This window comes from Vulpes lagopus, chromosome 10, assembly GCF_018345385.1.
Source record: "Vulpes lagopus strain Blue_001 chromosome 10, ASM1834538v1, whole genome shotgun sequence".
NCBI lineage: Eukaryota > Metazoa > Chordata > Mammalia > Carnivora > Canidae > Vulpes > Vulpes lagopus.
The window spans coordinates 41,356,396-41,370,789 of NC_054833.1; the positions used below are offsets into that span (position 1 = coordinate 41,356,396).

Genomic DNA, 14,394 nt, shown 5'->3' on the forward strand with positions numbered 1-14,394 from the left:
GCTTTGCCCCTTGCACGGGCATCACGGCCTGGAGTAGCAGAAAGGAGAAAATCACTCCCCCCACCATCCTTCCCTGTCCCCTCCAAGCCACAGCACCGACCCTGGTGTCCGGGTCCGGCAGGTACTGCAGGGCCCGGGGTGGTCCCGTCCCACTGCTCTCCTCTCTTCTGGGTGGGTGGCCCTCGGGGGCCAGGGAAGGGGGGCTGGTGAAACTGACCCTTCTCAGCTGCTCCTGTAACTGTTCCCGCACTGACTCGGGGCAGTTATCGAGCTGCGTCTGGAGCTCGGCGTAGAGCGCCTGGCGGGCCTCCAGGTGCCTCCGTCCCGCGGCCAGCTCCGCCCTCTCCTGGTCGGCGGGAGGGGGGGGGAGGGCGGGCACAGGGGAGAAACAGAACACACACTCCTCAACTCCGGCCCGGGGCACTGCGGAGGCCGTGGGGGGCGGGGGGAGGCGGCCAGGGTGGGAGAGAGAGAGCTGGGGAGCACAGGGGGGGTGGGCAGAGAAGCCAAAGCTGAGGAGTCACAGAGGAAGCTAAGCGAGAGAGGAGAGAGGGGGAGATCACGGGGAAGAGGTGAGGAGCTGCGGCGCAGACAGGACACTGGACACTCGCAGGTGCAGGGGGCGGTGTGAGGCGGGCAGAGGTGTGGCTCTCGGGGCAGAAATTTTGGTCTCTCTGGAGTCCCCTGGACTAGAAACATTCGGGGAGGTCCTAAGAAAAGCCCTCTGTTTTCTCCCGCAAAGCAGTCAAGGCCAAAGCTGGTTCCCCATTGCAAACGCAGAGCAGAGGCTCCCATTACTCCCACCTCTTCTGCTGCCTAGAGACCAAAATTTAACCCTGGGGCAAAGGGAAGAAGAGCTGATGAAGGTAAGTCCAGGGGCTGCGTGACTCAAAGCTGGAGATGTTACAGCTATGGCAGGGCAGGGCAGCGGAGGGGACCCCAGCCCAACTCCCTGGGCCTCCCTCCCTCCTGCCCAGGGTGGAGGTGGGGTGCTGGCGCTGTAGGCTGAACTTCAGCAGGATGAGGGTTGCAATTAGTTCGGCCGTTGCCATGGCAATAGGAGCCCCAGAGTGGGTACAGAGAGGCGGTGGATAGCTCTGTCTGGGGCGAGATGACACCTCTGAGGGCGGGAAGGGGGATGAGGGGAGGAGCTGGTGAGTCACCCCTCCAAAGGACAGGCAGAGGAGAAACTATGATTACTGATTCCAAAATCAGAGTGGGGCCATGGGCTGCGGAGGAAAGCCGAGTGAATCTTCCCCATGGCCACCACCTCCCTCCCCCACCCCACCAGCACCTCAAATAACTGAGCCCAAAGAGAAGGCCAAGTCCTGGCCTCTAGGCGATGCCAGGCAGTGAGGTTGGGCAGCTTCCTTCTGAAATGCTGAGCCTACTTGAAGTAAGTCCCTATGCCAAATCCTACCCTGCCTCCCTGACCCCCTCGCCTCCCATCCCAAGAGAGAAGGACCCAACCAGGCCAGTTCCTGTGGTCCAGGAACATCCCCCTCCTTGGACTCAGCCTTTACAACACCCTAGGTTCTCGATGGCTCGGGGTGGGAGAAGAGGACAGGCCTGCTCATTCCCATCCTCTGGCTGGGGTATCTGAATTTGGGGAGCCCCAGGGGGGAAGCAAAGAGAGCAGCCACCGTGTGGCAGAGAGAACCTGTCCAAGCCCTCCACGGGCCATGCCTCCACAGCAGCACCTCCTGACCTCTCCGCTCCAGAAGGGAGAGAGAAGGCCAGCGGATGGCTTGCTGCCTCTCCCTGCTGTGCGGGGAAATGACCAACAGGCTATGGAGGCAGCGCCCCAGGCTTTTCCAAATAGGGGATGCTCTTCAGGCCGAGAAGCTCCTCAGCAAAGCATTTCCCCCAACCTTTACCCTTCCTGCCAATGCACCATTGAGTAAAGTTGATCTGTGCCCCCTGCCCGTTCCTTTCTGATCAAAACCCTGGAGCCCCACGCCAAGAAAGGAAGGAGGCAGAATTAGAGGGGTGGAGCACCCCCTGAGTTAGTGCAAAAGCAGGCGTGGCTCAGCCCTGCCTGGGTGGCACTGGCAGTTAGGGGCATGCGGAGAGCCCAGGACAGTGATTAGAGGGGGCGTTAGTGCAGGCCTGGTTGGGAAGCGTGGAGTTAATTTGGCACAGAATTCGGGAGTGTGGTTTTGGGGGCCAGAGCCAAAGCTCCAAAAAAAAAAAAAAAGGGTGGGGGGTGTCAAAGAATTTTAAGAGTTTCAAAATTGGGACAGGAGGAAGACACTCTCAACAAATTCAGAAGGAAAATTAATTCTTGGAAAAATACTGTCAAGTCCAGAAAGAGATGGCCCCGCTCCACACTTCAGAGCTTTTGGCACGCTGTTGGGCACCTGGACCTGGCTGGCACGGCCCCTGTGGATGGAGCGACCCCTGCAGGCTGGCACGAAATCTGAAAGGGGTGGGGGCAGGAGCTGGGACCACCTGGGATGGGAGGCTGCAGATCCTGAAAGGCTCAGGGGAAGCAGAGACCTGAGGGCCGTCTCCCCAAGATCACATCCTGAGCACACGAGGCATGCTGGAGGGCAACGTTCTCTAGATGGAGGGACCCAAACCCGAATCACTTCCCAACACCAGTCACTCAGGCTGTGCTCAATGCCCAAGGAGAGGCTCTGACACTTCCTAGAAGGGCCATGAAGGATGGGGAATGGCAGGCACCCAGAGATAGCACAGAGACCCAGACAGAGGACATCCCAGACTCCAGGCCCGCGCCTGACATTGCCCTTCAAGCTTGTACCCAACACAGAGGACAGAGCCCCCTGCCCCTGGGGGACACAGACACCACCAGGTCTGCAGGATGGCTAGCGAGCTAAGGGGTAAGAGGCCTAGAGGAGGGATCTCTCCTCTCACAGGCCACAGGCAGCCAGCGCCGGCCAGGCCAGCTGTGGGTTACCTTGTCCCTCTCCTTCTGGATGCCAGTCTCCAAGGTCACTAACTTCTCCTGCAGCTGGTCCACTGCCTTCTGCTCCTTCTGCAGCAGTGCCCGCTCCGCCTCCCTCTCCCCCTGCAGCAACGCCCGTTCCATCTCAGCCTGGGGGCGACACCGAGGTCCACGTCAAGGCCAGTCACAGTGGACAGACTGAGGCCCCTCGGGAGGCTTGCGCTCTGCCTGGGGAAGAGTGAAGCCAGGGCCCTCGGCTCACCTCTCGGGCTGACTCCTGCAGCTGCTGCTCCAGCTCCTTCACGCGGACTTTGAGCTGCTCCACACGCCCCAGCACCTGAGCCCGCTCCTCTTCCAGAGCCAGCACCTCTCCTTGAAGCTTGGTGCTAGGGGCATCTTCGTGCTGGTGGGGAGAGTAGCCATCAGCTGGGGAAGCCTTCCCCTGATCAGACTCAGTGAATGCATCCCCACTCCTCAGGGCACTTGGTGGCTAGACTGAGGGAGGAGGCAAATTCCCTCCCTGCAAGGGAAGCAACACCAGCTCAGAGAAAGGGCCTGGAGGTTCGCCACTGAGCGCCAGGCCTAGAGGAGGCCACAAAGAAAGGCAGGTCCGAAAGCGTATCGATAGCCCAGGAAACGCATCCACATCTCCTCCTCTCACTTCTACACCTCTTATCCCCAATCTCTTCCCTTGCCTGCCCCTTTGGTTGGTTACCTCCCCCTCACCGGGTCCTAGCCTCCACCACACTGGCCTCCTCTGCCTCTGCCCCCCCAGCAGGTAAGACAGGGGAGACCCAGGCCCTCTCACCAGGTGCCCCTCCAGCCCACCTCCTGCTGGGTGCTCTCTGTGCTGCTGCACTCCTCCTTCAGGTTCTCCTCATCTGAGCGCTCCACACACTCCCACAGGCGTGGGGTAGCACCCCCAGGCTCTTCAGTGCTCCGCCCAGAGGCTCCAGGGGCCCCAGAAAGGCCTCGTGAGGGCCTGCGGCCAGCCAGCGCCAATGCCGCAGCGGCCTCCCCGATGCTGGGCAGCTCCCCTGCCTCAAGGCCCCCATCAGCACGGCTGTACTCCGCGCACAGGTTCAGGATGGTCTCCAGGCGCTGGCGCTCCTGGGGAGGAAGGCAGGGCAGGGCATGAGGGGGGCGGAAGGTCGGGTCCTGGTGGAGTTAGAACCAGGCCCGGGGGGCCAGAAGAAAGAACTAGGGCACTAGGGTAAATGGGGCTCAGAAGGAAGTCAGGAGAGCCCCAACCCCGAGGCCTGAGGAGGCAGAGGGAAGGAAGGTGTCCCAGAAGTCAGGAGGAGGAACCAGGCCACTGTGCCACCTGCCTACATGGCGAGCCCCTCCCATCTTCCTGTTTCCTTTCCCTTTGCCGCAGAAGGGCCTTCCTTGTGGACACACAGGCACCCAAACTGGCGATCCAGGTAAAGACCACAACAAGACACAGGTAAACTCTCAGATGCTCATGCTGACGCAGATCCAGAGAGATCTACAGAACCAAGGGTACACCAACCCCCTGCACATATACACACACACACACCGGTCCTCACACACGACACAAGTGCTCTGCGTTTGCGCTAACAGACAGGTACACACACAGACACCAGCCCTGGCATGCACGGATACACACTGGCACACACTCAGCATAAACACAGTCTAGCATACAGACAGGTGGGCCCGGACACAGACAGGGCCTGCCAACAGACCCACAGGCAGAGGGGGATCTCAGGCTCATGCAAAGTTACGCTCAGCATGTCTACACCAGGCCAGCCAGAGCTGGGACACGGTCCTCCCCATGCCCACCCTGGCTCTAAAGTCACTCTCGGGCAGCCCTCCACACCTTTCCAGCCAGGTGAGCTGCTGCCCGCCCTGGAGTGTCCAGGCCCATGTGAGTACTCTAAGGGACAGCCACTTCATCCACCTTCCTCCCCACAAACAGCTCCAGCCAGAAATCTCTCAGGGGCCCATGAGGTGAGGACGGATAAGACGATCATGCTCTCGATCTGGGATCTGGGTCCCCCTCTCTCATTCATAGCCCTCCAGCCTTGAAGCCCCCCTCCCCAGGCTCCCATCCATGGCTCTGCAGGGTACCATTAACCTCAGGTGTCTCTCACTGCCCAGTTTGGCCATCACCCGGGGACACATACCCAGCTTCCCTCCTGCTGCTTGCTCAGTTCCATGTCCAAAAAAAAAAAAACACCAACCAGGAACAGAGTCTCAGCACTCAGGAGGCTGGGCCAGTGCCCCCGCCCCTGCCCCAGGACCCAGATAAGCAGCCTGCTGAAGGTGGGAGGAGCAGGGCAAGCAGCCTTCAATATTTAAAGTGGCAGGTGGGGCAGGTCAGGGCTGGCGTGAGTGTGCCTACGCCTAGGGGTGCGGAGGCTGAAAGGAGTTGAGGGAGGCTGGGCCCATCACGCTGCCTCTGCCAGACTCACTGCTCCCTCTCCAGGATGAGACCCCAGGGTGGTCCAAGCTCGCTCCTCTAGCCAAGGTAACAACAGGGAAGAGAAAATGTAGCAACAGGAAACACCAGGCATCCTGCCTCAGCTCTCCCCAACCCGCAAGAATACACTGGCCTGCACCCTCACCTCACCCAAAGCTGTCCATCCCAACCTCTTCTGAAAAGCTCTCCAGACAAACCTCCTCATTTCTGGATCTCCTCAAACCAATCCCAGGGTCCCTGGGCCTCCCAGCAACCCTGTTCAGCTCACAAGCCATCCTCCCATATGTGTGCTCAGAGTGTCTGCTCACCAGCCGGAGCCCTGTGAGCTCCCTGCGCTATCCGGGGAATCCTGGCCCCCACCCAGCTCAGATGCCGTCTCCAGGACAGCTGCCCAGAGCCACACCCAGGCCCCCCGAATGCAGCCACATGCATGCACGCCAATGCACATAATCACATGGTCCAGCCCCGGGTCAGGCCAGGGGCTGCCCATCTTGTTCTCTTTCTCTTCCCTGCCACCCACATTCCCAGATGATCCCACCTGGGACAAGGTGAGCAGCTCCCACCCATATGGAAAAGACCAAAAAGAAAGCAAGAAAGAAAGACCTTTCCTAAAAAACAAGGTTTGGAAAGACGGACTTGGATTCCCATTCCAGCTCTGCCGGAACTTGCTGTGTGACCTTGGACACGCCCAATCTCCTCTCTAGGCCCTCAGCCCTCTCATCATTAGGACATGCTTCTCAAACCGAGAGGCACAAGGCCTCACCAGAAACTTGGTGCGACTTCCTATAGCTTTGCTATATTTGGGTAAATAATGCAAAATTTAACTTTTACGTTAAAGCAAATGCTGTGCTATAGAATGAAAGCAAAATTAATATGCATTTAAAATAAAGCCTTAGAGACTTCAAAGTTCCTCAGGGCACCAGACCACTGATATGGCTAAGGTGCATCCTGGAAGTAGACAAGCTTGAGAAGCCCAGCCTTCCAAGGGCCCCTGTCACTCTGCCAGCTGGCCTGCCCACGCCCTGGCAGGGACCCCGCTGGGGATGGTGGCAGCCTCCCTGGCATCCGCTCACCAGCCTCTCCATCTCCTGCTCCCAGAGCCGTTCTTGGCGCTGCCGCCGGTGGTACTCCAGGAGGTCGTCCTCATTGTCGCTGATCTCCGTAATGCTATTTTTCCGCTCCCGAGTGACAGGCACCCGCAGGTCCCCACTGGACAGCTTCCTCTGGGCGCGGGGGCTCTGGCGGGGCGAAGCCCCTGTCAGAGAGCCCAGACTGTAGGCCGGGCTCAGCCTGCCACTGAAGCTGCCCTTGCGGGGCGCCAGGGACTCCCCAAGTGTGGGTGAGGGACTCCGAGTCCTACGGCCCCGCGCCCCCAGGGTCAGTGAGAAGTCCTCTGGTGATGCCCCGTGGGCTGCCCAGCGCCGGGGCCGGGGACTCTCAGCCACTTCTCTGGTTAGCTTGGGATCTGGAGTAGTCCTGGTGGGCATCGGGGACAGTGCCCGTCGGGACAGTGATGGGCTCAATGGGGGCAATTCCCGCATACTGTCCAGGCCCCGCCGGCCCAGGCGGGGGCTCTCGGGGGGCTGCAGAGTGCGGGCAACTGACCCATCTGAAAATGTCCGGCCCACCAGCTGGCGTGAGGGGCTGGTCGTCAGCACCCGCTCAGTGCTGGGTAGCTCACGGAAAGGGCTGGGAGGACGGTCCTGGAGGGTGCCAATCTTGTTTCGGGGAGCGGGGACTGGAGGCTGGAACTTGGGGCTGCCAGGAATGCTGGTGGGTTGGCTTCGGGCACCGGAAGCCGGGTACTCACTCAGGCTGATGGCCACCACGGGCAGCTGTCCACCCAGCCGGGGGCTCTCAGTGGCTCTGCGGGCCTCAGCCAAGACCGTGGCTGCAGGGCTGTCTGTCAGCAGACCTCGGAGGCCAGGACTGGGAGGCCTCTCGTGACCCCCTTTCCTGCCCAACCGGGGGCTCTCAGAGGGGCGGGCACCACTCGGTCGGGGCTGTGGGGGCTGCAGAGCCAGATGGTAGCTGGAGGAACGGGCAGGGACCAGCGGGGGCATGGAAGGTGCTGGCTCCTGCCCGCTGGGTGAGTGGCTGGCGCAGCTTCCACTGCTGGCTGGTGAGGAGAGTGGAGAGAAGGCTGGAGAGGTGTTCTCATAGCTGGAGCCCACAGACATGGCACCAGGGCTGGTCGGCGGGGACAGCAAGTAGCGCCCACCGTTAGCCATCGGCGACAGTGGGGAAGTCGCAGCAGGCTTCTTGCCTGCCGCCCCAGGCTCCTCTAGCACCAGTGAGTCCATGATTTCCTGCAGGTCCTTCTCAATAGAGCTCACCAGGGAGCTGTGGCTGGCACAAGCGGAGGGTCCCCGGGTGGCAGGCTGTGGGGTGTGGTTCCCGTTCACCAGGCTTTCTGATTCTGCTGGTGGGAAACACAAAGATGCCTCAGGCCCTGGTCTTCGACTTGGGGAGCTGTGTGTGCACGAGAATGAAAGTGCTCTCTGGCCTTCTCCAGGCAGAGGCTGGGAGATCTGGGTTCCAGTGCTGGCTCTGCCACCAGCCTGCCAGGCAACCTTAAATCACTTGTCCTTGGTTGTCCTTTCTGTAAATGGAAGGGGGTGGGTTCTGCTCTTCTGGCTCTAACATTTTCTGACTGAGGACAGGGTTGGTAACAATGCCAGGCACTTCTAGGCCTAGTGGCTGGGAGCTCACCCCAAGATTAGGTTCCTCCCGCCTTGGTTTCCCCAATGTCCTATACCTCTCCTTTAGGAAGGGCAAGCGGGCATTCTGTGAAGGAGCCAGAGTGGAGCATGCTGCCGTGGAGCTGGCCAGAAGTTCAGGGGCTAGGAGGTGGGTCCTAATAGGACATCAGGGCCTCCCAGCACAGCAAAGCAGACCCAGAGGAAAACACAAACGTAACCTCCAGGGATGGGCAAGAGGCAGGTATTGTGCCACTCTGCAGGGAGAGGCAGGGAGGGCCCGGAACTGATGGGTAGCTGCAGGAAGCCAGGCTGCCCAGCAACGCGGTGCCACTCGGTGCCTCCAATTATTAGCCCATTAGGCCACGCCAGCAAGAGCCTGCCCTTGCCCTGCCCCAGGCCTTGTTGACCAACCAGACGTCCCAGGAACCACTGCCCCAACAGCTAAGGGAGTGGCATGACGAGGCGAGGGTGAGAGCAGGGTAAAGTCAGTCAGGAAGCAGACCAGGAACCCAGGCATCTGAGGAGCTCACCTGACATCCACGTCCACCTGCCCCCGTACCACACAGACACCTGTCATCGCACAACCATCTGAATGCCCATACAGAGTCTCAGCTGGGAGGTTCACTGGCAGCCTCCTGGTCTACACCCTACCCCACCCCCTAGGCAGCTGGGTTGAGGGGGACTGTGCTGGTTCCCTAGAACAATCACCAACTCTCTTCTGGGGATCAATAATTCACATACAAACTGCAGCTGCTCCACTGAGTAATCGGCTGGCATAGTCTCAGGGAGGGGGAGGGCCTGAGGACCCAATCACTAGCAGGTGGGACCCATCAGCACTTGCAGTGGTTAGACTTAATGCTTCCTTCTGCCCTCTAAGGCCACCGTCAAGGGTGATGTTTGCTGGTGGTGACACAAGAGGGTTAGGGTCCCAGACACCGAGGTGGCATCTTCCAGGGCAGTGGGGCTGGCACAGCTCTCTGTCCCTTGGGCACATGATTCCTCTATTCCAGCCAAGCAGCACTTCTTGGATCTCTCCCAGTAGCCAGACTGCCTGGCATTCTCCACCAGTGGCCCATGGCAGGTGGCAGCAAGCCCAGATCATGGACATTGTCCTGCCCTGACACCGTGAGCGTGGCTGGAATGGGTGAGGAGGAGGACTGTCCAGGAGTACCACCAACCCAATCCCCTGCCCCAACTGGGCATCTCTACCTGAGCCAGGACTGTAGGGGGGCCCTGGGGCCCGGCCCCCTGCTGGAATCATGCTCTTCATCCACTTGGCTTCAGCTGGGTGGTTAAAACGGAGGAAGGTGGACTGACCCAGGCACACCATACAGCCTACAGAGAGAGCAAATGCTGAGAAGGGCCGATAGGGCTGAGGCAGCCCTCACCCTAAAGTATTAACAGGTTCACTCCAAGTTCCAAAAAGCCTTCCCCACCTGTACTCAGTGTCTACATAGACAATGCCTAACCCTGCCTGTGCTTGAGACAGGCACCAGCAGGGCTCCAAAGCACAGGGCAGAGTAGAAAGAGCACAGGTTTTTGAGTCCCAAGATCTGAATCTTAGTCCTAACCCTTGTTACTAGTGGTGAGATCTTCAGGTGAAGTCACTTGACCTCTGAGTCCAGTTCTTGCAGTACAAAAATGAGAACGATATTACAGATCTTACAGAGTTAATAAGATAATGTATGTGAAGGTGTCCTGAGAACAGAGTTTCTTCAAAGAACCTATGTCCTCCCAACCTGTACCAGTGATCCATCTATCTGCCCTTTGGGTGGAAAAGTCAGTTTGAGACGCAACAACTTCCAGGATGAAAATAGCTCTGAGAAAGGGGACAGGGGAAAGCCATTAATCAGTTAGATGCCCCCGGAGGAACCAGAATTTGCTTCCTGGCTCCAACTCCTTATCATCACGTGGCTTAGGGAGAACCACCACCCTCTTTCTCTCTGACAACGTACCCTCTGGTCTGACATCTTGCTCCTTGGTCTTCCCTGGAATCTAGCCAAGCCTAGGGCCAATGGGCCCAGCCTCAGCCAAGCACATTCCCAGGCAGCAAACACAAGCCCAGTCCTGCCCAGTAAGTGTGACTACACAGAGGGGAGAGTATGTGGGAGCCAGAAATATAGCCAGAGGCACCAAAAGTCTGCACAGCTGCAGGTGTGCCCACAGGCGCCTGCACCTGGCTAGCAGCACTCCTCCTCCTGGCCACACTACGGGAATCCTGCAAAAGATGCTATGTTGGGAGAAGCCAGAGCCCTGGTGCTCTCTATAACCACCCTCCCAATTTGTCCACACCCCTGCCCCAGCCTATCTACCCAATCTGGTGCCACTTGGCATCCCCAAGCTCCATACCAGTCTGAGCTAAGACTGGCAGGGAAGTCTACATTCCTGGACGCTGAGACAGTTCAGCTCAGGCAAGCCACAAGGGCAAGGGGCATCCAGGCCACGTGGATACCGTGGGAGGGCCCCCCACTGAGCAGCCCAGGAGCCTGTTGCTGGGACCTTACGCACTGCAGTGGCAGGTGGGGAAGGGGCCAGCGGGCTGAGAAGCCCACAGCAAATAACCATAGTGGACAAAGCTACCCATTTCTCTGGCACACCCAGAGATCCTCCGAAGCAGGCGGGCACCAACAATTCTGAAGACTGATGGGTGGTTAGGAGAAAGGGAAGCCTTCCCCGCCAAGCCGCCAATCAGAGGAGCTGATACCAGAGTAATCATAACCGAGTAATAGCCAACCACACTTCCATCTAATTACAACCACAGCTGTTTCAGAAAGAGCCCTGCTGGCCCCTCCCCCTCCTTACAGCCCTTTAACAAGCTAATTAATGATGAGTTCGCAGGGTCTAGACAGACCCACTCAATCCTAGATTGATGGGGGTAGGGTGGGGTGGAGTGGGGGGAGGACCGGAGCCTTATCACACCACCCGGTCTGGGACGACAGAGGTGGGGAATCTGAGTGGATTCCAGCCCATCGTGTCAGGCCCACCCAAGGAGGCTGTGGGCACCCAGGGACCCTTGGCCCTGTCTTCTCCTGCTGGGAGTTCCCTGCCCCCAGCCTCCTCCACAGAGGGGGTGTGGCCTTGCTGCCTCTGGGCTATAAATAGGTGATGCCAGGCAGCAGAGCTGGATCTGTATTAATAGAGCGGGCAGGAGGGCAACAGGAGGAAGAACAGCTCAGTCCTGCCCAAATTAACTTTCTATTTGCACTCAGGGGCCCCAGGCGTTGCCCCAACTCCCGCTCCTACAGCCCCAGGAGCCTGGCTAGCCCGTTTCTGGGAGGAAACCTCCTCTCTGTCCACTCCTGCCCCACACCTCCAAAGGTCAGGCCACTCGGGACACCCAAGAACCTCTTCTCATCTGGACAGTTGTGGTCCGTGCCCCACCCCCTCCCCAGAGGGGCAGAGGGCCCAGCTGTGTGTGTGCAGGTGGGTGGAGAAGCTGCACATCTGGAGGGAAAAACACACACACGGGGCAAAGGAGAGGGTGGATCCTATGTGTGAGAGACACAGGGGAAACACCACACGCACACGCACCCCACACTCTCCTCCAAGCTCACACACAGCCGCTCCCAGAAGCACACACAGCCATACCTGCTCACGCCCTCACGGAGCGACTGTCACCGCTCGGCTGGCCACACAAACAGAATGCACTGGCCAAGGGGAGGCTGGGGTGCGGGCAAGATGGGAGGGAGGGTCCCCGCCCTGCCGCCAGAGACCCCCCTCAGCACCGAGCCCGGCCTCCCCACCCTCATCAGGACCCCAACCCCTTCCGGAGGCGGGCCCACCGAGGGGACTTCCGAGCGCCCGGGAGGATGCGGTCGCCCCGGCCGGCCGCGAGTGGCCGCAGCCCAGACCTCCCACTCACAAATGTGCAGGACACGCGGCCCACCGAGTCTCCCGGCGCCCCGAGCCCCCGAGCCCGCGGAGGGCCCCTCCCAGCCTCCCCCGCCCGGGCCGGCCCCTCGGCGCCCGCTGCCCCGGGCAGACGACTCACCGCCCAGCCGGACCTCCGCAGCGCCGGCCCCCTAGCTCGGCCCGCCCGCCCCCTGCGCCCCGCGCCCCCGCTCCCCGCCCCGGCCCGGCCCGGCCCGCGAGGGGCCGCCGACCTCCCGCGCCGCGGCCCCGGGCTCGGAGCACTCGCCGCCAGGCAGCCAGCAGCCGCCAGGGCCCGGGGAGGGGCGGGCCGGCCACCGGCGGGGGGAAGGGAGCCAGGGAGGGAGGGACAAAGGAGAGGAGGAGGGGAAGAGGAAGTGATGGAGGAGAGGAGAGGGGAGCGGGATGGAGAGGGCGGGGCGGGAGGATGCGGGCGGCCTCGGGGGCGGCCGGAGCAGAAGTGGGGCCGGGGAAGCAAGGTTGGGGAGATGAGGGAAGGAAAGGTCAGAGGTAAGCGGAGGCCGCAGGGCGCAGGTCGGGAGGCAGGAGCCAGGAGCAGCAGGGTCTCGCTGAGCCCTCCCGGGATCGGGGCCCTGGACCTGGACCGGCTGCCTGTTCACCTCGGGCCTTCACACCCTCTGGCCTCAGATCCCTTATCTCCAGAATGAGGAGGTTGTCCTCAATGACAGCAGAGGTTAAGCTCTGACATTCCAAGGCTCCCCGGGTTGCAGCTAGGTCACTAGGTCCAGCAACAGCCCTCCCAGAGCCATCGTGACAAGGTCACTCACTCCTGGGCTGGGAGTTCAGGCCAAGGCAGTGCTCTGTGCAGTGTCAGCATCACTGAGCCCAGCTCCCATCTCCATCCCAAACACCTCCTCCTCTGCCCCTGCTTCCCACACTCCCAGCAGCTCAGTTCAGCTCACCCCACAACTCAGCCTGGACTGAGGCATTGCCCCTTCCAAGCCAGCCCACTTCCCTGGGGCTCTGGAAGCCAACCCCACCTCCTCCCAACAACCACCACCAGTTGTGCCAGTCTCAGCAAAGAGCTGTCCCACAACCCCAGTGAGGCACCTTCCCATCTGGAAAACACAGTGCCACCTGTCTCCAGAGCCCCCAGGGGCTGGCCGAGCTTCTGGGCCAGGTAAGTACCTACCACCTAGCCTGGGCCCCACACAGTTCCTCTTGTTCCAGGGACCTCCCCAGAACTTAAAGGGCCACACTGTGTTCTCTCAGATATTCTATAGGCTCCGAGATCACACGCCTTACCCACTTTCTCAGATACACACCAACATCTGCCCCAGTCACACAGACACCACCTTGGCTGTGACACCGAGTCACATAAACACTCCAGGTGAAAATACCCTCTCTCACACATACTGATTCTCACCCACACAGCACCCCTCTTAGTTACACACTCATTCAGGCACAGACATCTTTTCACTCAGTCCCCGGAAAGACTCTGAAATCAAAAGCCTGTCTCCTTAGAGAAATAAATTATTTCTCCACCCTTGCTAAACACCTACCCAAACTGCGATATTCCACACACGCTCACACACATACATGCACACGTGCATCTCACTCCCCTTCTGAAGGGAAATGGAAGAACCTTATAGGGTCAAATGCAAAATAGGGGGAGGTTTTAAAAGAAAAAAAAAAAGAAAGAAAAATCTCAGGAAGAATGATTCATCAGTCTGGAAACTGTGACGGCCAGCTGGACAGACCCAGACAGACACGGAGGATGCCCGCCAGAGAGAAATAGGGCAGGACACAGGCCCAGAGAAGGGAGCAGCTAGGAGCCTTTGTTTTTTTCCCTCTCCTTCCTGTGATCTTTCTAACAGAGGACAGTTGGAAGCTTCACTCCCATTTTACAGAAGGAATAACTGATAACTGGATAGGAAAGGAAGAGGCTCAGTGTCCTGGATCCAGACAGTTGGATTACCCAGGAATGCCAGCTCCCCAGCCACATGCCAGGGAGCCCCCCACCTTCTGGCCTTCACACAAGCCCCAATGAGTGAAGGGAGTGAAGGAGACGTGGAGATAGGGCTGGCAGCGAATGCTGGAAATGGATGGGGACCTACTGTCTAGACAGCCCGGGCCCTAAGCTGTGTGGCTTTCTGGGTCCTTCCCTGGTTAGTCCCCTCCCGAAGCTTTCATGTGGTCTGGCGCTGTGGTCCCGGGGTGGGGCAGCCTAGACCCGACTGAGATTCCTTGTTTCCTTGGTCACATTCCCAGCTCCACCTCTTGCTCCTTAGAGAAGAGGGCAACGTGAGCTATGCCAGAACACCCATATGGAGTTGGAATCAGGCTCATCCCTGGCTCCATCACCTCACGCTGCCGTGTCCACAGCTTTAGCAAAGGGCTGGCATCTGCGTTCTGCTGCCCCTTCCCCCAACCCCGGCCCAGGCATAGTCCTGCTGGAAGAGCCTGTCACTGCCATCTCTACTCATCATGACGTGTGCCTCTCCAAGTTG

The 14,394-nt window shown here is 59.7% G+C and overlaps 1 protein-coding gene across 1 annotated transcript in view; it reads right to left on the minus strand.

The window, feature by feature from the left end:
• Nucleotides 1-14,394, minus strand: part of PHLDB1 (pleckstrin homology like domain family B member 1) — a 44,920-nt gene that overhangs the window by 20,809 nt on the left and 9,717 nt on the right. Inside the window, exons 7-12 of the mRNA XM_041772996.1 lie at nt 9,263-9,388; nt 6,425-7,773; nt 3,737-4,018; nt 3,171-3,311; nt 2,921-3,058; nt 218-346 (exon numbers count right to left, since the gene is read on the minus strand). Of these exons, the coding sequence (XP_041628930.1) occupies nt 218-346; nt 2,921-3,058; nt 3,171-3,311; nt 3,737-4,018; nt 6,425-7,773; nt 9,263-9,388 (2,165 nt within the window). The remainder of the gene's footprint in view (nt 1-217; nt 347-2,920; nt 3,059-3,170; nt 3,312-3,736; nt 4,019-6,424; nt 7,774-9,262; nt 9,389-14,394) is intronic.